The sequence below is a fragment of the Odontesthes bonariensis genome, chromosome 13 (genome assembly GCF_027942865.1).
Source record: "Odontesthes bonariensis isolate fOdoBon6 chromosome 13, fOdoBon6.hap1, whole genome shotgun sequence".
Taxonomy (NCBI): Eukaryota; Metazoa; Chordata; class Actinopteri; order Atheriniformes; family Atherinopsidae; genus Odontesthes; species Odontesthes bonariensis.
The window spans coordinates 25,419,676-25,439,009 of NC_134518.1; the positions used below are offsets into that span (position 1 = coordinate 25,419,676).

A 19,334-nucleotide genomic window follows, 5' to 3' on the forward strand; every position below is an offset into this window, starting at 1 on the left:
CAACAGGATGCAGCACACATATAGAAACAAAATGTAAGACTGAAGAATTTTTGCCTGGCCGAGCTCTTACGCTTTGGTCTCATCTTTACCTTCAGCCAGTTGAGTTCTGAACTGCGCGTCAACTCATCGGTCAGCTCCATAAAGTCCACAGGTACTCGCTGTTGTTTAAGTTTCCATATAAAATGTGTAAAACTAGCTCAACTTTGCCTTTTCATTTTTTTATGTGGCTCTCAATTTTGCAAAGATTTCTCCTCACAAGACAGTATTCAACATGGTATATTTCACTAGATGTTGTAAAAACAGACAGACACATGGGAGGAAGGTTTAAAAATATGTGTGACCTGTTATGTCTGTTTGCAATATTGAAAACAAAAACTACAAACATGAAGTTCAGAAACTAAACGAGTACAGACAGTGAACGTCACGAGGTCATCAGTCAATGCAAAGCCAGAGGCACGTAAAAACTCAACAGAACTTACCTGATGTAATAGTCATTCCTGATGAGCAATAGGTGTTGAAGGATTGACAGGAAGTAGGCCTCTGAGCCAGTGTCTTTGACCATATTTGACAGGATATGGTACACCTCATTCATATCAGTGCAGAAACTTGGTTAAAGAAAGTGTTAGATTTTTGTTTTCAGAGTTAATTCAATCAACTGTCAAGGCTAACTTTTTGAGAAGGTAACCAGTTTTACATTAGCATTCGGCTCCCGTAAACATTCAGTGTTTTATTGCTATTTGTTTTCACTGCATTTATTTAGTTTTCCCCAGCTCCTTGACTTAGTTTTTCTGACAGGTATCAGTGCGCAAAAGCCAACAAAGATAAAATTCCTTTTAAAGAGTTCTCTCTCTGGGGAACTAAGACTGTGTAAACAGCTAAATTGAGAGGAGGTACTGACAATGAAGAATACTCCCGGAGGTTCGTCTGTCACTCCAGACTTTTAAAGAAAGAAAAAAAACTAATTACGTGAAAGAAAACCAACGCGATTCTTTACTCTTTTAAGCAAAAAATGTGGAGGATGTTGATATTATCCAAGGCAGAAGGATGGCTGTGGTTCAGCCAGATTTAAACCAACACTTAAATTTGCAGAAGTTATCGATTTTGTCTTAGTGTTGCTTTTACCAAGAGAAAGTAATGACGACTTTGACACCAAGAGCAGCTGTTAGATCAGACTATCTTACACAGTATTTCTTGACTATTTCCTCAGAATTTGTGACATAAAATGTGTTAGTGATGAATCTTCCAAAAATAAAAAAAAAGTTACAAATGTTTTATACTGAAATGATTGACTCAGTAACAATGCAAGAACTATTTAACACACAAAATAGCAGAACATGGGCATAAACAGTGTACTAAAACACATTCCACAGTGCAATGTTTATGCAAATGCCGGATTAGCATAAATATCTATTTAGAATATATCAAATTTGTGTTTCTCAAACATTTAATATTGTTCTAAAACTCTAGCTCTAAGAAGCGACGAACTGAGGCAAATGAATGATTTGGAGTCTAATTTGTTTGCCGGAGAAAGAAGAATTTCCCTATGGAGAGCCGATAAGCCCCTCAGATACGTGCACACATGCAGAAAAAGGTAGAATGAGGAGACAGTGGCCTGTGATGCTTGCAGAGATGAAAACTTGATTGCCATCTTAACATGAAGTGGGGATCTTGACAACCTGTGTTAAAATATTAACACAGAGCAACGAAGTGACATTTGCAACACGGTGGCACCCTATGTTCAGATTCCCCTCCGCTCTGCTTATGATACAGAGAACATATCTGATAGATGCAGCCAAAAATGATTCATGGACTTTAGGTGGCTGAACCCGCCAGAAACAAAACAACGAGGTACAAAGATCAATGCTTCTAAAACTTGTAATTAAACTCCTGTTCAACATCAATTTTTTTGAGAAACAGGACTGGGAATTCAAGCCTCTCTAAAGTATCATTTACCTCCCTTGCATTCGCCACATATGAAGCCCGGGAGAATTACCGATCCTGTGAGATTCAATTATAGCCTCACCACAGCTGCATTTGAGAGGACATGAGAAGGAGATCACTCTGGGAAAGTATCCAACTAGCTTCATCTATCACTAAACTGCAGACATAAACCTAATGTAAAACGCCAATCTGTTCAATGGCACCCCCTCATCTCAAGTCTTTTTCTCACTTTCAGCCTTTCTCTGTACTCTCTCTCCAAATAATGAATAAACATGAGTGGCAGTCAAGTGTGATGTAGGCCAGTCAGTGCTGGGGTCAATCAATCACTATTCCACAGTTCATTAATATTTATCAGGGGCCTGGAAGTCACCTCCTCGACACCTGGACCCAGGGCTGGACATAGAGGATACAAGCCTCTTCAAGTTAATATTCATGAAACTGCTGGGAGAAACAAGAGACATGTGCAGAGCTCATATAGCAGGTACTACCTGTGTGATGTCATGCATATACATATATATGTGTGTGTGTGTGTGTGTGTGTATGTGCTGTGCAGACAAAGGGACAAAGGGTAACCTAGGCATTCCAAACATGCCCATACCCCTCAATGCGATCAATACCGCATTGTCCTTGGAAACAAACATTAGGCCTTCTCATTTGTGAACCTGCTCAAGCACATCATTAATCCAGGTACACCCTTTTTTCTCTTTCTCTATCTTGTCTCGACACACACACGCACGACCTCCTCCCTTCCCTTACATGTGTCAACACAAACTGTCACTCACGGTGGCACTTTTGTGCTCCTACAAGAACCGTGGGATTTGACGAAAGAAAATGGTTTTGGGGAAGGAACATCTGCATAACAATGTCAGAGTCTGGTTCGTCTGCTCACAATGTCAGCCGTTCATAGAGTACATGGCCTTGGAGAAGATTTGTGAATTATTAAAGGCTTTTTCTCTGCGATGCCTGAAGAAGTTTCCAACACGGGACTAAATTATCGCTCCTCTTATTAACTCCTACACTGAATGTTTGGAGCTTAATGGATTTTCACGGGGAGCTAGGAGTCAAAAATCCACCTTTCTAAACCGGAACAGAGAAACAAGAGGTGGCAGTACTTAAAAGTTCATAAAGCCTTTAAAACGGTAAGAACGGGAAAAAATTATGCCCATTTGATATTTTCTACTCGAGCTATGCTAAAGTCCTGCTTAACCCAAAAATAAAAGACAAAAGGGCAAAAAGTGATTTGAAGAAGAGAGGAAAATGGGTAGGTGGAGAAGAATAAATAAAAAGACTGAGGAGGTTGGAGGTAAAGATGACAGGGTTATTTACCAAGCACACCTAGCCAGAGATGGAGCTGGATATTGTGCTTTGGATCCTCTAATCCTGCTCTAATGAACAAAGCCATAAGGGGGATTTATCCTATAACGCTTGACCATACCCACAATATGCACACATCCCTTGCTGCCAGTTCTGCAGACAAAAATGTCACAGATCTGTATATTCACGCAGAGGAAGGACAAAAGGATATTCCATCTCAGCGCGGATGTCATCCAGGCGGTGGGAGAGTTCAATAGAGTCCTCCTCCTTGTTCTCATTGAACACCCTCAGCTGGATGTCGAGTTCCTCCGTCTCTTTTAGCTCCTGGAATGAGTTAAGACGGTGGTGGTGATAATTTGAGAAAGTCTTGCAAATTTGGGAAAAGGTCGCACAGCAGAGCAGATTACAATTAACAGTCACGGTAATATGTAGTTTGTAACGATTTACTACTTTAGTCTTTGTACAGTTAAATCCTGCCTGACATTAACATTACTGTTAAATAGAGTTTGATTATCTACAACAAAGCCTAAAACTGAAAACTGGAGGATGCAATGCCCTGAAGCCTCTCACTAAGTATTTCAGACAAGACCAATTCCTGCACACCTGGATCAGCCACAAGGGGCTACAGGGGTGCTCTTTACCACTTCTCTATGAATCACCGGCCGTGGAGTTTACAGACTGAGACAGGGCCAAATGTAACCCAATTTCTGCAGGTATCAATCACTGTGCACTGTTTTTTTTTTTTGGGTTCACCATCTGTCTTCAGCAAGCAACACCAGTTCAGTGGGAGGTGCGCGACGACACAAAAAAAAAGGGGGAAGGAGAAAAAGAGGAGAGCCAAAAACATGCGTCAAGGACAATCGGAGCAAAGCATATTGTGTTTTCTTTTCCAGAGCTACAACAGCTACAGCGACTCCTGAGCATAACTCATAATTAGAGGAAGGAGTGTCAGTCTGAATGTCGCCAATAAAAGCGGTAAATGTGGGATTCATAAAAAAACTGTACATGGAGACACTTTCATATCAGGGGGCAGAATTGAAGATAATTAAAGTAATGACCGTAATAATCAACAGGAGCAGCTGGGATGACTTATTAACAACTGGCTCTGTGACACGTTCACCCCACTTGCGACAAATGAGAGTTTGAGTGATGAGCTGGAACTCGCTCGACTTCAGCTCATGTGAAGATGTGTACAGCGAGGTTGCTGATAATGATGCCTGCGTGCAGAGGTGCGAGCTCTGCATCACATTCTCCTCTACTAATCAAATTAATTACAGCCGGGTAAGTTTCTCCTTCGTGAACATCACAATTTCAGTTCTCAGAAATCATTATTGGAATTCAGCTCTACACTTAAACCGTTTGGTTTGAATGTCTAGTTGTTGTATAAACAGTCAAATTGGACTTGAATATCACATTTACAAGTTCAAAATTCCAGAGGAAAGCTGTTGTGATAGCGAAAGAATCCCATTTGTAGTAACGGACAATATGAGAGGAAAAAATTTTAATTACAATTTTTTTTTTTTTTTTTAAATCTCCAAAACACTCAAATGTTATTTTTATGAGCAAAGTTCTGACTGAACCTAACCTAACCTAATATAATTTCCCTTTTTGATAAATAAAGTATTTTTTCATTTAATTTCTTAAAACGACTCATTGATAATCCTGGCAGACAAAGAGGAAAAATAAATATTTCGGCCACATCCTCTATCAAGGTCAGAAGCATATTCTTTTGCAATGCATCTACATAACCTAACCAGGACATCAGCGATAACTCACAGGAAGGATCTTCTTGAGGCCGCATCTTAGAAACTCATTGCGTAGATGTATCCTGAAGTCCAGGTCATCAGGGGAGGTGACCAGAGCATTGATCAACTGCATGCAAGCAACCTGTGATGCAGACATAGAATAAAAAGAGAGAAAAATCAAGGAAAAAAAATTATATGCAAGAGATATTTTAGAACAAAACATCAACACAGCTGGAAATAATTTAATTCTACTTATAGCTTCTGTGCTAGCTGGGTAGGGGGCGATAAGGGTGGGCTTCAGGGGAAATCACAGATGAATTATAATGAGCAGTAAGGTGTTTCAGGGGAGCGGGCTATGGACAAAACACTTTTGCTTGGACAGACAATCAATAGCTGGTTGAAGGATTCCCATGAACAACATGAAATGCTGCCTTCTAAAACCCTGACCCTGTAGTGTTGGCTGCTATGTTTTATTAATAAAGGTCACAACAATGCTGATTATATTGGGTTATAATATCCGTTTTTGGAGTTTGGGCCTTGTTTTATATTTCCGTCTTGTTTTTACTGCAAACGTTTGAGCACCTCTGGCAAAATTTGTTACCGTTAAATGAGTAATCTATGAACAAATCTCCAAAAGCCACAGAGATTAATAAAAAACATATGTCCAACATTCAAAGTAAACTCTTAATTAGGGTTATGGGTTGTTCCCAGTCATTGTTAAGACTGGGTGATGTACATTTCAAAGCTGAATAAAGATTCTTTACCCATGTTCCATCAATCAGATATCATGACCTCTAAGCAGCTGCCTGACACTCTGAGCATGAGGGGAATGGCATGGGAAGCCTCCAAGGTGTTTTCAGGTAGCTGTTTCCTCAGTATATATTGTAACTAAGAAGGGGCATTTAGAAGGAACTGTGGTATCAAAGCCCAAAAACTAATTAGATACATTTTGCACACTTGAAGTAGAGTTACATTAGCCTGTTCAGCTTTTGTTATGCGTTGGTGTCCTGTGTGAACTGTGAGTACAGAGGTGGAGTGGGGGTTGAAGATGATGCTCCCCCCTGATACTCCTCTGAGCCAGCATGGGATGTAATCATCGAGCTGAATTAGCATGTGTGTAGAAGGATGGGACGACATGGCAGAACCAACGCCATTGTTGTCACTCAGCCTGTTCTGCACTGCAGGCTTCTTGTGTGTAAGCACACGATATTGCCTCGGTTTGGTCAGTATTAATTTGCAAAGGGAACAGCGGCGGCATAATGAGGATGTCTGTTTTTTGCTCCTCGATATGGTACGAACGATGTGTTAAAAGGGCTACTGTCAAGAGTCATTAGAAGAAAGCATGTCATAATTGTCTTTAACTCAATCCAGCGTCAGAAATTTCCAAATAGACATCTAAACACATCCTGCGAGACTGATTAAACAACGCAAAGAAAACAGAGGAACCACAGAAAAATGGAAGCCCTTTTCCATTAGAATACATTTACAAGCTATGAAAGTTGTCAGAGGGGACCAGTAATGCTGCCAGAAAGACTACGTGTGTTTTAAAAAAAAAAGGTTTGAGGGCCTCAAAATCAGATTTGTGCATTGAAACCGGACATTTTATCGTTGCCACCACAGACCAGATGCATAAAAGAGACTTCACAGACTTTCTGAGAGTGAAGGCAGCCGTGCAACTCATGAAAAATTCCTTCTCTTCTCTTGCATACAGACAGATACTTACATCAAGCATCTCAAACATACCTCAGTCATGTAATGTGGAGCGAGAGGGCGTCTTGGTTGAGCGTTGGTGTTTTATCTGTGTCAGGTTTAGAGTGCCGCCACAGGGGGAGTTCCAAAAATTGTAATTAAAAGTGACACTGCTGGGACACTGCTCTGTAGTAAAGCAAACCCTGAACTACGATAAAACACATTTTAATCACATTAACAAAGTTTAGTTGTGTAGACCATCACATGATTTGGATTCAAAGTCTATTAATTTCCTTGAAACCCCTGCATCAGCAAAGCATTTTAATTTACTTCACAATTAGCACAGCTTCATTTCATTAACGGCAAAATTTAAAGGAAAAACAACAGCATCCTAATAAAAGAATATCTACTTTCTCTTGCACCAGCCGCCTCATCAGTTTCCTTCATGACTTTTCCTTCATGACTTCTCAGGCCCTGCAGCTAAACTAATTCCTTCAGTAATTCCCTGCTTTGGGTTTCACAAAAACATGTTTTAAGTGGTGTTGTTGTTGCCGTTATCCACTTTTTCTTTTTCTTTTTCTTTTTTTATTTCTGCTGCTGAAGAACACGAGTGAAAATGAGGAGAGGTACGGTGCTTTGTTGCCCTTTCACATCGAGCCCTCTGAGACTCAACTTGACAGCAACATGGAAAAATAGCAAGGGGAAGTATTTGTAGGATGTGAGAAAAATGAGTAACGCAGGAAGAGGAAATGTGAGAAAGAAGGAAGATAAAAATCATAGAAGAACTCGACATCTTTCAGTTTCTTTCAGTTTTTTTTTTTTTTTTTTTTTTTCATTTTTGTGATGTTCGCAAAAAGGATGGAGCAATTCTGTAGAGGTGCTCAATGACCCAGGTGGTTTTGATTAAAGCAGTAACAATAGAACATAGAGGGTATTTCAAAAGCTCCATGATCACATCCTCTCATGAGCTGGAGGGGTTGGGATGTCGACAAGTTGGCATAGAAACAGCTGAGAGATACAATAGGCAGAATACAGCTGCCAATTTCAAACTTTATTGCACCAAATGTGGTCATCATGGCAGAACAGTTTTAGTATGAAGGACACTGCGCCTGGTTTCAGTCCACTGTACATGGTTAAAACACAACGTATGTGGATTTTTGTATCACTTTCTTTTGAGTTTGCATCAGAAGGAATGGAAACAGTACCATTCGCTGCAGTATTCAGTGTGCTGGGAAATGATAAGATGTTAACCGCTTCATTTTTTTAATTTGTGAGAGTGTGCATGCTTCTTTACTCACCTGGAGCTGCTGAGCCTCGTGGTTCTCCAGTCCTTCCACAATAGGAGCAAACCTCTCTTTATTGTTTCTCTCTGCAGCAATTGTCATGGCAGCCAGAATCTTATCCAGGCTGGAAGAAAGCAGGGAGCAGACAAACACAAAAGTCAACAAACACTTTTATCACCTCACTGACGGGACATTTACTCGCAATTTTTAGCTCAAACACCATCTTATCTTCATTTGTGTGTTGGTGTGGACATTTACTCAGCCAGTCTTTGGTCAGTTTTACAAAGCTTTCCATCTTTTTCTAGGCAATTTGGTCTATTTTTATAGTAGTATGACATTTTGACTTCATCTTACTGTTACTAAGGTAAAACTAGACAAAATGGGGTTTGTAGCAAATGTGTTCATTTGTCAAATTGACTGAATATAAGTGCAACTTATATTAGCTAGACTAATCTTCAAATACACCTCTTGAGAAGGTAAGCAAATTAGAGTACTTATAACGACTCAAGGCAGCTAAGCTTATTAGATAAATTTAGCCTCTCAACAAAGACCGAAAAATTCTGAGCTACAAACATAAAAATGGCTGCAGTATAAATCTCTTCTGAGCAGTTCAAGTCAACAGTAACTTTTAAAAAGATTGAGAAATTGTCCCACTATGTCAAAAGCTGAAAAGCCAATTTAAGTATGCACAAACCTAGGTAATCAAACACGCAACACCATTATGATGACAAAATCAGGGGAAATGATATACCTGATCAACAGAAATGTATGCGCAGAACAAGCCTGAGACAAATGGAAGGAAAGCGCTCTGTGACAGACGTTCAAAAGTCACAGACAAATGTGGGGAGCTGCATACTGAGTAGCTTTAAAGCCAGTTCAGACGACGCTACAAAACAGGCTAGATAGATCTGCTTAACTTGTCGTGTTCTCTTTTGATGCTGTCAGCCGCAGTGGGTGCTGAACATGAGTCAGAGTCACAACACTGGTTGGGGGAGAACTTTCAGAGCAAAAAAGTGACACCTCAGCTCCTCTGGCTGTCATTTCCACAGGATCCGGACATTTTAATGCAGCACCTGTGATCATGGCAATGATCTCGATGTTTACTTCAATCAATTCTTGAATTCTTTGAGTGACAACAGTGAGAGACAGATAGAAAAAAAAACAGAGAGAATTGCACTATCTATACACCCAGTATATGCTTAATATAGTAATAGTGTTTTCTTTTTCTTTTTTTTGCAAGCAGCAAATATGTGATGGGGGTTAAAGCTATGACTGAACAGGGCATAGGTGTAATTACTCATTCAGTGCATTGACTACATAATGACTGAACTACATCTACCTGCAAAAGATGATTAAATTAGAGCTCACCTCAACGGTGATCTAGAGTACAGTCAAAACACAATGCATCAACCTAATTAGGATTTCTGTCTGCATTTGAACCTCCTACAGAGGATCGTTCTACACTTGTTCTTTGTGTAAATTTTTGGGAAAACTGGAATTCTGTTTCATTGGCGCCACCCTTAGAGGCAGCATCTGGTTCTGCTACTCATTCTACAGTTTGAATTACTAGCATGGCTGCCCTAAAAATAATACCCTTTCACAGTAGACCCTGACAAGTCAAAGTAGGAAAAAGAAACCATTGTAATTAAAAACAACAACGAAGGCAAGTTTCAAAGTACTCTTTGTCAGTCCCAGTGTCCTGGCACAGTGGAATACTTAAACGGAGAAGAGTGCGTGTCAACGGGGCGTTCTTTATACGAGAAAAGAAAGGAACAAGTGCCTCTTGCAGATATCTAAACATGTATAAGTGTAGATTAATGTTCTAAAAATTACAAATAAATAATTCCATGCCATTCAGCAAAACTATTTGATTAAACTCCTCAATATTCTGCAACATTAAAACCGTAGTAGGAAGTATGCACAGTGAGGGTCAGAACTACAGCATATAGGCTTGTATAGGTGGTCAGAAATATGAGACAAATTGCTGAACTCAGCGTCTCCAACAGAATATGTGGGTTTGTTTATTTCCTCGACTGCATGGAGACTTGACTTTGAAGTGGCATTGTTATTCTAGTCTGGCCCTGTGGGAAACAATAAAAAACATTCCCTTAACTCCAATTTAGAAGCTGTCAGGCAGGCTGTGTCCGTGGCAAACTGCACTGACTAGTTCAACACATTAAACAGCCTAAGCTGCACTGTACCATGTGATTTCTACACCATCTGAGGTCAGCTATAGCTGCAGTATACACTCACAGTGGATACACATACCTGAGCATGGGCTGCAGTCTTTCTACAAGTATGGAGGCATGGACTGAAGAAACATTCATACTACAGAGTCCCTCCTTCTGTGTCTGAAGCTCTTTTTTTCTTTTCTTTTCAACAGTCAGGATTTTCAAATGATGTGGCTGTCTCAGGATTTGGTGAGAAAGATAGGGAAACGTGTTCTTCCACAACTGTGAATACTTAAATAAGGTCACAGGTCACTTAAAGGGCCAGTTTAACCATAGCACCAAAACATACACTAGTGCTCAAAGAAGGTGCATCCCACTTAACCTTGCTGTCCACATAACTTAAGCACATGGCACTGTTTCATACATATTCCATCAGATTAGCCCCATTTCAGCTTAAAATTAATTTTCTGTATGCTCTGACCTTCTGATAACAGTTCCGTTATATATGGTGGGTTTCCTAAAAGACTGCTGAGTAATATTTACAAATGTTGGAATATGTTGAGAAGTTGTCCAGTGATATTATTCTAAAAGGCTCTTTTTCTATCCCTTTTGGCCTTTTGTGCACACACTGCAAACTGACCTCTTGTAACAGTCCATCCACACAGAAAATACTGGATGTGAAAGGTTTTTGGCTTGTGATGTCGGAGTGTGTGCCATCATTACCCAGTTCACATGAGGAGACAGTGGGTTTGGCCTTTTGTTGACAGTGCTTCAGTTGGGTTGCAGGGTTATACGAGGACAAAAAAATGTTTTGATATATTTGCTATAGCTGTTTGCTATATATATTTCTGAATGTAGGAATTAATGTTACATTCAAAAAAAGACTTGAAAAGGGGAAATTTCAAGGTGATTTCAAGGTGATGCACATTCTCAGTGTATGTTCTTACTAACCCACCGAACCATGAAGGCATTTTTATTTTGGAAAGATTTGAAGGTATCCGTCATTAAAGCATCTGGAATAAGTTTCAAGATTGAAACAGATCATAGTTTGAATAAGAACTGTGCACAAGGTCAGCTGATTATGTGTATCAAGCAAACGTTTTTTTTTTCCTACTCGTGAAATCTTATTGAGATCCGTTTCATTTCAAAATATGAAAACCAGCAAACAAAACCAATGCTCCCAATTAGAAGAACTGACCCTTAAAACCGTGATAATCTCATTATCTCATATCAGACTCTGTGGAGATGAGTAGGTGGCCTTTGATAGGCTATCTGTACATGTCTCTATGTTGTCTGACACTGAGTGCGATAACACTGCATGAAAAGAGGGATTTCTGGATGTATGTGGCCCCTTACATGTCCGCATACGTTAAGCCCCTGCATTTGCGGTGGTAAAAGTGAAAACTTGGCCCAAGTTGTCGCAAATTGACCTGGCAACTGCTCCCCCATGCCCCCCTCCCCTCCCCTACTTAGGAGAGCCTTTAATATGTAAACGCCAGTGATCAGGTCAGGAGCTGCCACAGTCATTTTCAAGTGGGGTGGGGTGAGGTGAGGTGGGGGGTGGGCAGGCCTGTTTCTACACGTTCATCACCATCACCTCCAACTCCAGCCAAGTTTGTTGCTGTGTTGTCTTGAAAAAGAAGAGGTGCACGCTGTCTGCTGGTGACAGGTGATGCATATCTGGTTTTTTTTCTCCCAAACACCTCTTTTGTAATACCGCTTTTTGTGGGCAAAATTCAAGGATTCAAGGATTCAAAGGTTTATTGTCATATGTGCAGTTAGAAACGTGTTTCCCTGAACAATGAAATTCTTTTCTTTGTTGCCCGCACTGGATGTCCAAATGTATAATAATAAAGATAAGATAAAGATAAAATAAGCATGCAACAGCAATATTCTAAAAGGTTTCTTAAATAAAATAGAAATATAGAAATAAAAATATAGAAATCTGGCCTGTATACATAATGTGCAGTAGTGCGCTCAGTGTTTTATTGTGTATGGCTTAATTCGGTGTCACAATGGTCACAATATCGCCGAGGTCTTTTCTTTGTCCTTGCAGAGTCCATTTTTGTGTCAACACAGTGCAAATTGCCAGCTGTGGTCAGACAACATTAAATAGCAAAAGGACGGGAGGTTGTCTCGGGAGTATTCCGTGTAATGACGTATACGCATATGATTGGTGGAGCTTAACGGCTCGCATAAGCTCTCGTTCAATCACGTATGAGAAACATTGTGTCGTGCAGTGTAAACAAAAAGTTTAAGGAGCAGATCTGGCGGCAGAAAGGCAGACAGAAATCGCTGAGGTCCTGTGCTGTGAAAACTGCCCTGGTTTGCGGAATACAATGGCTGGAAGACGACTTGCTTTCAACTCCCCAGCAACTCTCTGCGGGTCTACAGGTTTGTGTGTTTTTTTCTACTTGCACATGACCATTTGATTGTTTAATTTTAGTCTTGTTGACACTGTACAGCACTTGGGACAGTTCTCGCTGATTTTAAATGTGCTGTATATTAAACTTACTTACTCACTTGCTTACAGGCAGATAAAATGAAAGTCCTGTTGAATGCTATGACCGGAATGTCTCGTATGGTGGCCAGCACTGTGGATACGGTCGTGGAGAGGGTTCTGGAGGGAATCGACCAGAGATTCGCTAGGTTGGAGGCAAGATGGCCGTCGAGAACGGACTGGAGTTACATTCCAGAGAAGTTGAAGAGCGCAAGAGAAGGCGGATACAGAATCCGAAAATCGCGGTAAGAGTAGGTTATTGACTGTGGCTTTAGGCTAAACTCAACTTAATCGTGTCCATCACGTGAAAACCAGTGTGAGTTGCTTTATTTAAAAAAATGAATTTCGTGTTTTCAGTTTATAGGAAGCAGTTCGCCGCCTGCATAACTCACCGTGGCATTATAATCCAGGTCAAGGGTAAGAATAAGTGAATGTTCTCCCAATATCTAGTTGAGTTGGACCTGATGTTACGCTACGTCAATGCAGTTTTTTTTTATTAACCATAGGCCTATTGTTTTTACAGGCTACTGTCACCTCACAATATGGATGTAACGAGTCGCTTGAAGGAGGCGGTGTCAAACAGTCCGAACTTCAGAGAGGTAGACGGGGACACTATCGAGGGTGAGCGGCGCTGACTTTTACCCCGGCTGGCACTGATACTTTTAAGCACTGGTCATTTTATTCATTCCTCTTGTTTGTTTGTTTTTAGCTGCGTGACGGACCTGTGTGCTGTGCTACAGGCGCGTCTTGAAGCCAACCCGAAATACTCACAGTCTCACCACAGAAGAGTGAAAGAGAGTAAGAACATATACGCTGTCAATATGACTTTTGTTACTTTATAGACAAGTTGTCAATATGCTGTGCATGGATAGACTATGTTTTGATTATGTATTGGTTATTCCAACAGCTCCCAGAAGCCAGCTTCTGATCCAGGATGAGGACGTCTGACAACTCCCGCAGACCCTGCAGGGACCGGAGTAATGCGGATTCCAAACGGCGCCGTTTAGGCTTATTGTGTATATCGTAGGCTACAGCAGTGTGTGTATATAGTTTTCAATTCTTTATTATCAATATGGTTCTTATTACAATGTAAGCTATGTACATTGTGTGGTGTGGCAATAAAAGCGCTTTAAAAAAAAAAAGTTTCCTTTTTCATTTCCTCAATAGATTCACGTCATTCATGCCTGCATTAGCCTAGTCATAGTGCAGCTTATAAGAATGACGTGAATATATGAAGTACACAAACATCCCAGGAATATTAGTAATCATAATCACAATTATTAATCATAATTGCTGAGTGATATACCCATATAAAGTATGAATATATTAACCTTATTGGCCAATGGGCGGTCAGCTTTACAGGAGCTTTTTTATGTAATCACGTGCCTTTTTCGTCCAATACCAGCGAGGCCAATGAGAGGTCCAGGCACTCTCACAGCGGGGTGCTAATCGCTGGGCCATTAGCACCCCGCTGTGAGAGCCCGCCGCGAGTCGGGTTCGTTTCCGACGATTTTCTCGCTCAACAAACTTAAAGTTTGTCTGCCTGCAAGCGCCCAGGTGCGTCCGAAAATTAGGCAAATTCGCGGATGTTCACTGCCGTCCACAGTGACACAAATCCCTCTTTTCGTGCAGTGTAAACGATCAGATAAACTAAGTTCAACTTACATATTGTCCTCGCCAATAATACAGAAAGCGGAGAGAATTTTGACAATCTCCGTCATCATGTTGGTCTGTTTGGGGTCGATTGCTCGTGCCAACAGCAACAAGCTCCGCTCGTCTCCCAAGATCCTTTGCAGTCCATACTATGAGAGATGGAAGGGGTAGAATAGAGAAAAGGTCCACTGGGTATAAATTAATGAGAACATTTGCATTCATAGAGCTTTCATTTCAAGTAAAAAGAAGAAAAAAAAGCACAAAAAAGCTCTAATGTACTTAAGTTATAGTTAGCCTTAATCTTCTTTTAAGGAGGGACAAAGAGGCCAAGGAAGAAAATGGAGAGAATGATGAATTAATTCAATTCAGGACAGGACTACAGGGACAAATACTTATAGTCTCCTGTACCTTTTCGTCTCCCCATAACTGAGGGACTGGGTTGAGATGACCACGTGAGGGTATTAACTCTACAAGAAGAAATATCAAGGGTTCATCTCTCCTGGAAATGTGTGCCACTCTTGAAAAATGAGCCAGACCAGAAAAAAGGATAATTAAAAGCAACGAAGACTGTGGGCTTAAGATGGTAAAATTAGCTTCACTTCTGTGTTTCATTATCTCTGGCTTGACAGCAACCAGATTCAAATCAGGTCTGGAAATCTCGCCAACTGAGCTAATATTACACATTATTTCTAAAGTATTTACTGTAAGAGTAAAAAGCGCCTCTGTCCAAGTTTCTGTAAATTGCATTTACTGAAATTTATTTTTTAGCACTGACACATCTTGGAGTTATGCATCTGAGTAATATCCTTTTGTGCAGGTACACTGCAGGTCTGAGTGAGTTCCAAGGAACCAAATAATTGGATCTTCTTTACACTGTTGACACATACAAACCTTATTGTTCATGAAAGCCTTCAAGCACTGGATTAGTTTATGTTGGTTCCGTTTATCAATATTTTCTTGCCTGGAACAAAAAGGAAAATTGAAAATATTCAGATGAAACAAACAGGACCTGTTGATGCAGAATAGCACAGAAATGGGATGTGGCATGAGTTAACTTACTGTTTCTTGTCCAGCAGCTTCTCCAAAGCATCCAGAAGGAGGCCAAGACCCTCATGACCAAAGTTATTAACCCAACTAGAGGGGGAAAAGAAAAGGACACTTGTCAAAAATATCAGAGAAGCCGATCTTCAGTCTATGTTATTTCCCTCCTGGTTAACTGGAAGCCATGTTGAATCAAAGAAGAAAGCAAGCATGAACAATACTGCACTAGTTCCATGAGGGAATGAGTCATTTGGACTTAAATCAAAGGTTTAATACTGAACTGGACATCATTTCTGCTTAGTGTACCTTTTTCATTCGTTACAGAGAGCACCACTCTGCCCTCTCTTTGATACCGAATACAGTCCGAACCAGTTTGACTTTAAACTGCAACCAGTTTACACATAAATGAACACTCATCCATCTTAACCAGCGTTGTCATCGCTAAGCAGTTTGTATGCTCTCCCCCGCCACCCACGAGCTTCTATGTTACTGTGCCAAAAGATTAAGCAATGCAAGTAAGATAACACTATAATCGATAATGGATCGTGAGAGATAATTGGCTATAAACCACAGCGTATCAGGAGGCGGCAAATGATCCAGTGCAGATGAGCCTGTTTGTCTAAGCCAGGAGGAGAAAGAGCAAGGAGGAGGGGGGGGGTCGACAGAGTGGTCACAGCCAGATTATGTTATTAGCATTACTTGTTTTCGGGCCCACAACTGTCAATGATGCAAAATGCATGAAGCAATTTTCCAGCATTAACGGGGCATAAGTCAATGATTTATCCCGCTTTTTTGACAATGATTTGAAATAATAATGGTTTGAGAATGAAAACCGTTTGCATTGATTCAGTGAGTCGGAAAAGACCCTCAATTAAGGATGAGATGCATTCGCCTGAGGCAGCGAGCAACGTTGAGGTGAGGTATTTCTTTAATCTGCGACTAAATTAGAACTCACCGGCAACTCTCTACTCGTCATTACTCAAATTTTCCGAGCAGACAAACACAGCCAATTTATAATTTGTTAGTACATATTGTGTTGTATAAAGATGATCTGTTCTCCTAATAAAAACAAAACACCATAATATTCACAAATGTCTTGATAAATAGGGCTTTACCAAGAGCTTTCCAATTTGATAGTTTCTTTGGAGCATGTACTTTGCACATGCTGAAGGGTATGGAAGATAGAAAAGAACAAACCGTCTCGGGTTTAGTGAAGAAATAATAATGCGGTGGGATATCTTTGTGATACTGAAGTGGGACAACAAAGAGAGAAAGAAGCTGACATGGCTGAGAAAACACAAATAAGTCTGCAATCTTTGTTTATGCTTCTTAGTAACGTTGGTAATGTCACTCTTCGGAGAGCAGGAAATGGGACCAATATTTGTGGAGAGCATAACTCCACTAAAAGATTCAAGGGTGTGACATCCGGCGAGGTGTTGGAACAGCTCAGAGAGGAATATGTTGTCCTCTGCTCCAAGAACAAATGGCGGCTTCACTTAATTAGCATTTTACGCTTAGCATTAAACTAAAATTGGTTATGGCAGTGAAGTCCAGATATAACAGTATATGCTGAGTACGCAGCTTGCTTTAGGGTTATTCTCTCGAAGAATTTTATAGCATTCATTTTTCATAAACTAAAAGGAGATCACTGTTGGGGTACCCAGATTTTAGTTAGGGTGCATACCGCATGAGCACAAACGCCCTAGGCAATGAGTCCTTGGTGTGATTCTCAGCTCCAAGTTTATACTCTCAGTATTACTGTTCGACTGAAACAGAATGGACGTGTAAAACAGAAAGAAAGGAAGAAAAAAAACAGGGACTGGGACTTTTTCATGAATGTTGTCATCTTTTCTTAAAAAAATGTAAGTCTTGCTGCAGGTTGCAACATAATACAGGCCTCCTTGAGGCTTTCATTGCACTAAATGTTTTGAGTCCTCTCTGCATCCCAGGCAGCCTATCCTTCCCTGTCCCCTCCTGGATGCCTTAAGGTCCTCTGCAGTCTGCCTTATACATACCCAATAAATATGAGCTAGTACATCTATATTGTTTGTTTTAAAAGTGTATGAACACACCCTCTCGGCTAATTAAAGACAGTGGCTCAATAGAGTGCAAACGATTGCCAACGCTAACACAAATAACTATACTCTCCTTCATAAAAACCTTTTTTATTCCAAAATATGAGCAGTATCAATAAAGCTAAAGGAGCTGGCAGTGTCATAAGAGGCTTTCTCAAGCATAGCGCTTGATTTTAAAGATGATTGATGGTGAAATGTTTATTGTGGATGTGATTAAAGTCCATGTTTGGTCATATGTGACGTACTTCTACACTCAAAGAAGAAGAAATCAAACCCCATCCTTATTAGTCTCGTCTCCTAATATGGGCATATATCCAAGAATTTCATTAACTTGGGGGAGAACTTGTTCATATAATATTGATGGCTTTAATCCTCTAGTTAAGTGCCACCAAATTGCGTTACTTTCTGCAATCATGTATATTCCGGAGGCAAAATGAAAAATTAATGGTCGGACGAGAGGAAGCAATTTAATTTTTTTTCCCCCTTTTTAGTTTTTTATTATTATTTTGAGTTGTTTCTGCGGGCTAAGCGCAATTATGATGTAGTTATATTAGCAGCTATAAACTGTAATCCTTGAAAGTGTCAGTTTATCCCAAAACATGAGGGATTAAAGATGTTTACAAAAAAGTTTGATGTGTGCATCAAACTCGCACTTCCTTCCAAATAGAGCATTCAAGAGCAAACGCTGCCATAAGAAATTAAGAATCTATCCATCCATCCGATGTTTAGTCAGGACAGGTTACAGGGCAAATGTATGCAAAGACACTGTGAGAAACAGTCCATCTTGTTGCAGTATAAAAGTCAGGGGTGACAACCAAACCACCATAAAGGAATATGACATGTACACCCGAATGTGAATCATATCTGTTCATATTTTTTACAGCATTTTAATAGTCAATGGTGAGCCTGTTTTGAGTAAAAACTGGTACCATCGCCATCATAACTATTAATTCAGATAGTGTTGAAATAACTCACCGAGTATGGTAGACCTTCCACTTAAGTGAAAAAAGAGGTCATGAGATGAATAAGTTACAAAAACTGTCACCATACAAAGATGTCAAAGCAGTTCTTCAACAAGTGCTATTCCTTAATGTGTTCAATGTCAAGCTCAAGGGAACACAAGGGGTCATAGTGAATATTGCATGGTGCGAAGACAGAGAGCAAACTATTTTGGCAAAGATGTCGGAAAATAAAATAGAAAGTGTCTGCAGAGTCCGACAAATATGAGCACTGGAATTGTTGGTATATGACTCGACAGAATCGGTGAGAGGCTTACTCCGTCTCACCCTCTGTTTGACTGATCGCGGGTCTTGTGTTTAGATGGCCTGTGCAAGCATCGATTTCAGTCTATAAACCAGTTTTATTACTTTATTAGGGCTAGGTGAGGAGCTTTGTTACTGAAAGCATCTGTGCGAGTACGATGTGATTCATATTGTATTACACACCGAGCTATACAACTGTCCCTCTGTGGGTTTACTGACCTATTCAGAGCTAAAGAATTCCAATTGAGGTCTGATGTACTGATGCAACAAATGGACCCTGAACAATATAGCTTGAAACCCAGCACCACCAGCCTTTGCTTAGTGATTCACCATGCTAAATGTGGAGCTACATTACACTTTAATCAATTTAATAGCAACCTGAAATGGCTATAATGCATAGGGCATATCATATGAATGAATAACTACTCATAGATGTAACTTTTTTTTTTTATTAAAATCAACAAAAACTAACCACTAACAACGTTCCGACTCATCAAAAAGTAAGTATACTCCATAATTTGATCAAACAGTTCAGTTTCTTTTCTTTGAACAAACTGAATAACCTGATAATAAGATAAAGTAAATAGATCAACATTCATCACACCTTAAAATCAACATCTGAGGTTCCGGATGAGGTGTGAGTGGTTAGAACGAGTCATT

At 40.1% G+C, this 19,334-nt stretch overlaps 1 protein-coding gene across 8 annotated transcripts in view; it reads right to left on the minus strand.

Annotated features, from left to right (window-relative positions):
• The window catches only part of diaph2 (diaphanous-related formin 2), a 366,461-nt gene that overhangs the window by 242,800 nt on the left and 104,327 nt on the right, over window positions 1-19,334 (minus strand). For all 8 annotated transcript variants that reach the window (XM_075481764.1, XM_075481768.1, XM_075481771.1 and 5 more), the window contains 7 exons: window positions 15,356-15,430; window positions 15,188-15,257; window positions 14,309-14,445; window positions 7,988-8,096; window positions 5,032-5,142; window positions 3,467-3,579; window positions 480-596 (listed from right to left, as the gene is read on the minus strand). In XM_075481764.1, the coding sequence (XP_075337879.1) occupies window positions 480-596; window positions 3,467-3,579; window positions 5,032-5,142; window positions 7,988-8,096; window positions 14,309-14,445; window positions 15,188-15,257; window positions 15,356-15,430 (732 nt within the window). The remainder of the gene's footprint in view (window positions 1-479; window positions 597-3,466; window positions 3,580-5,031; window positions 5,143-7,987; window positions 8,097-14,308; window positions 14,446-15,187; window positions 15,258-15,355; window positions 15,431-19,334) is intronic.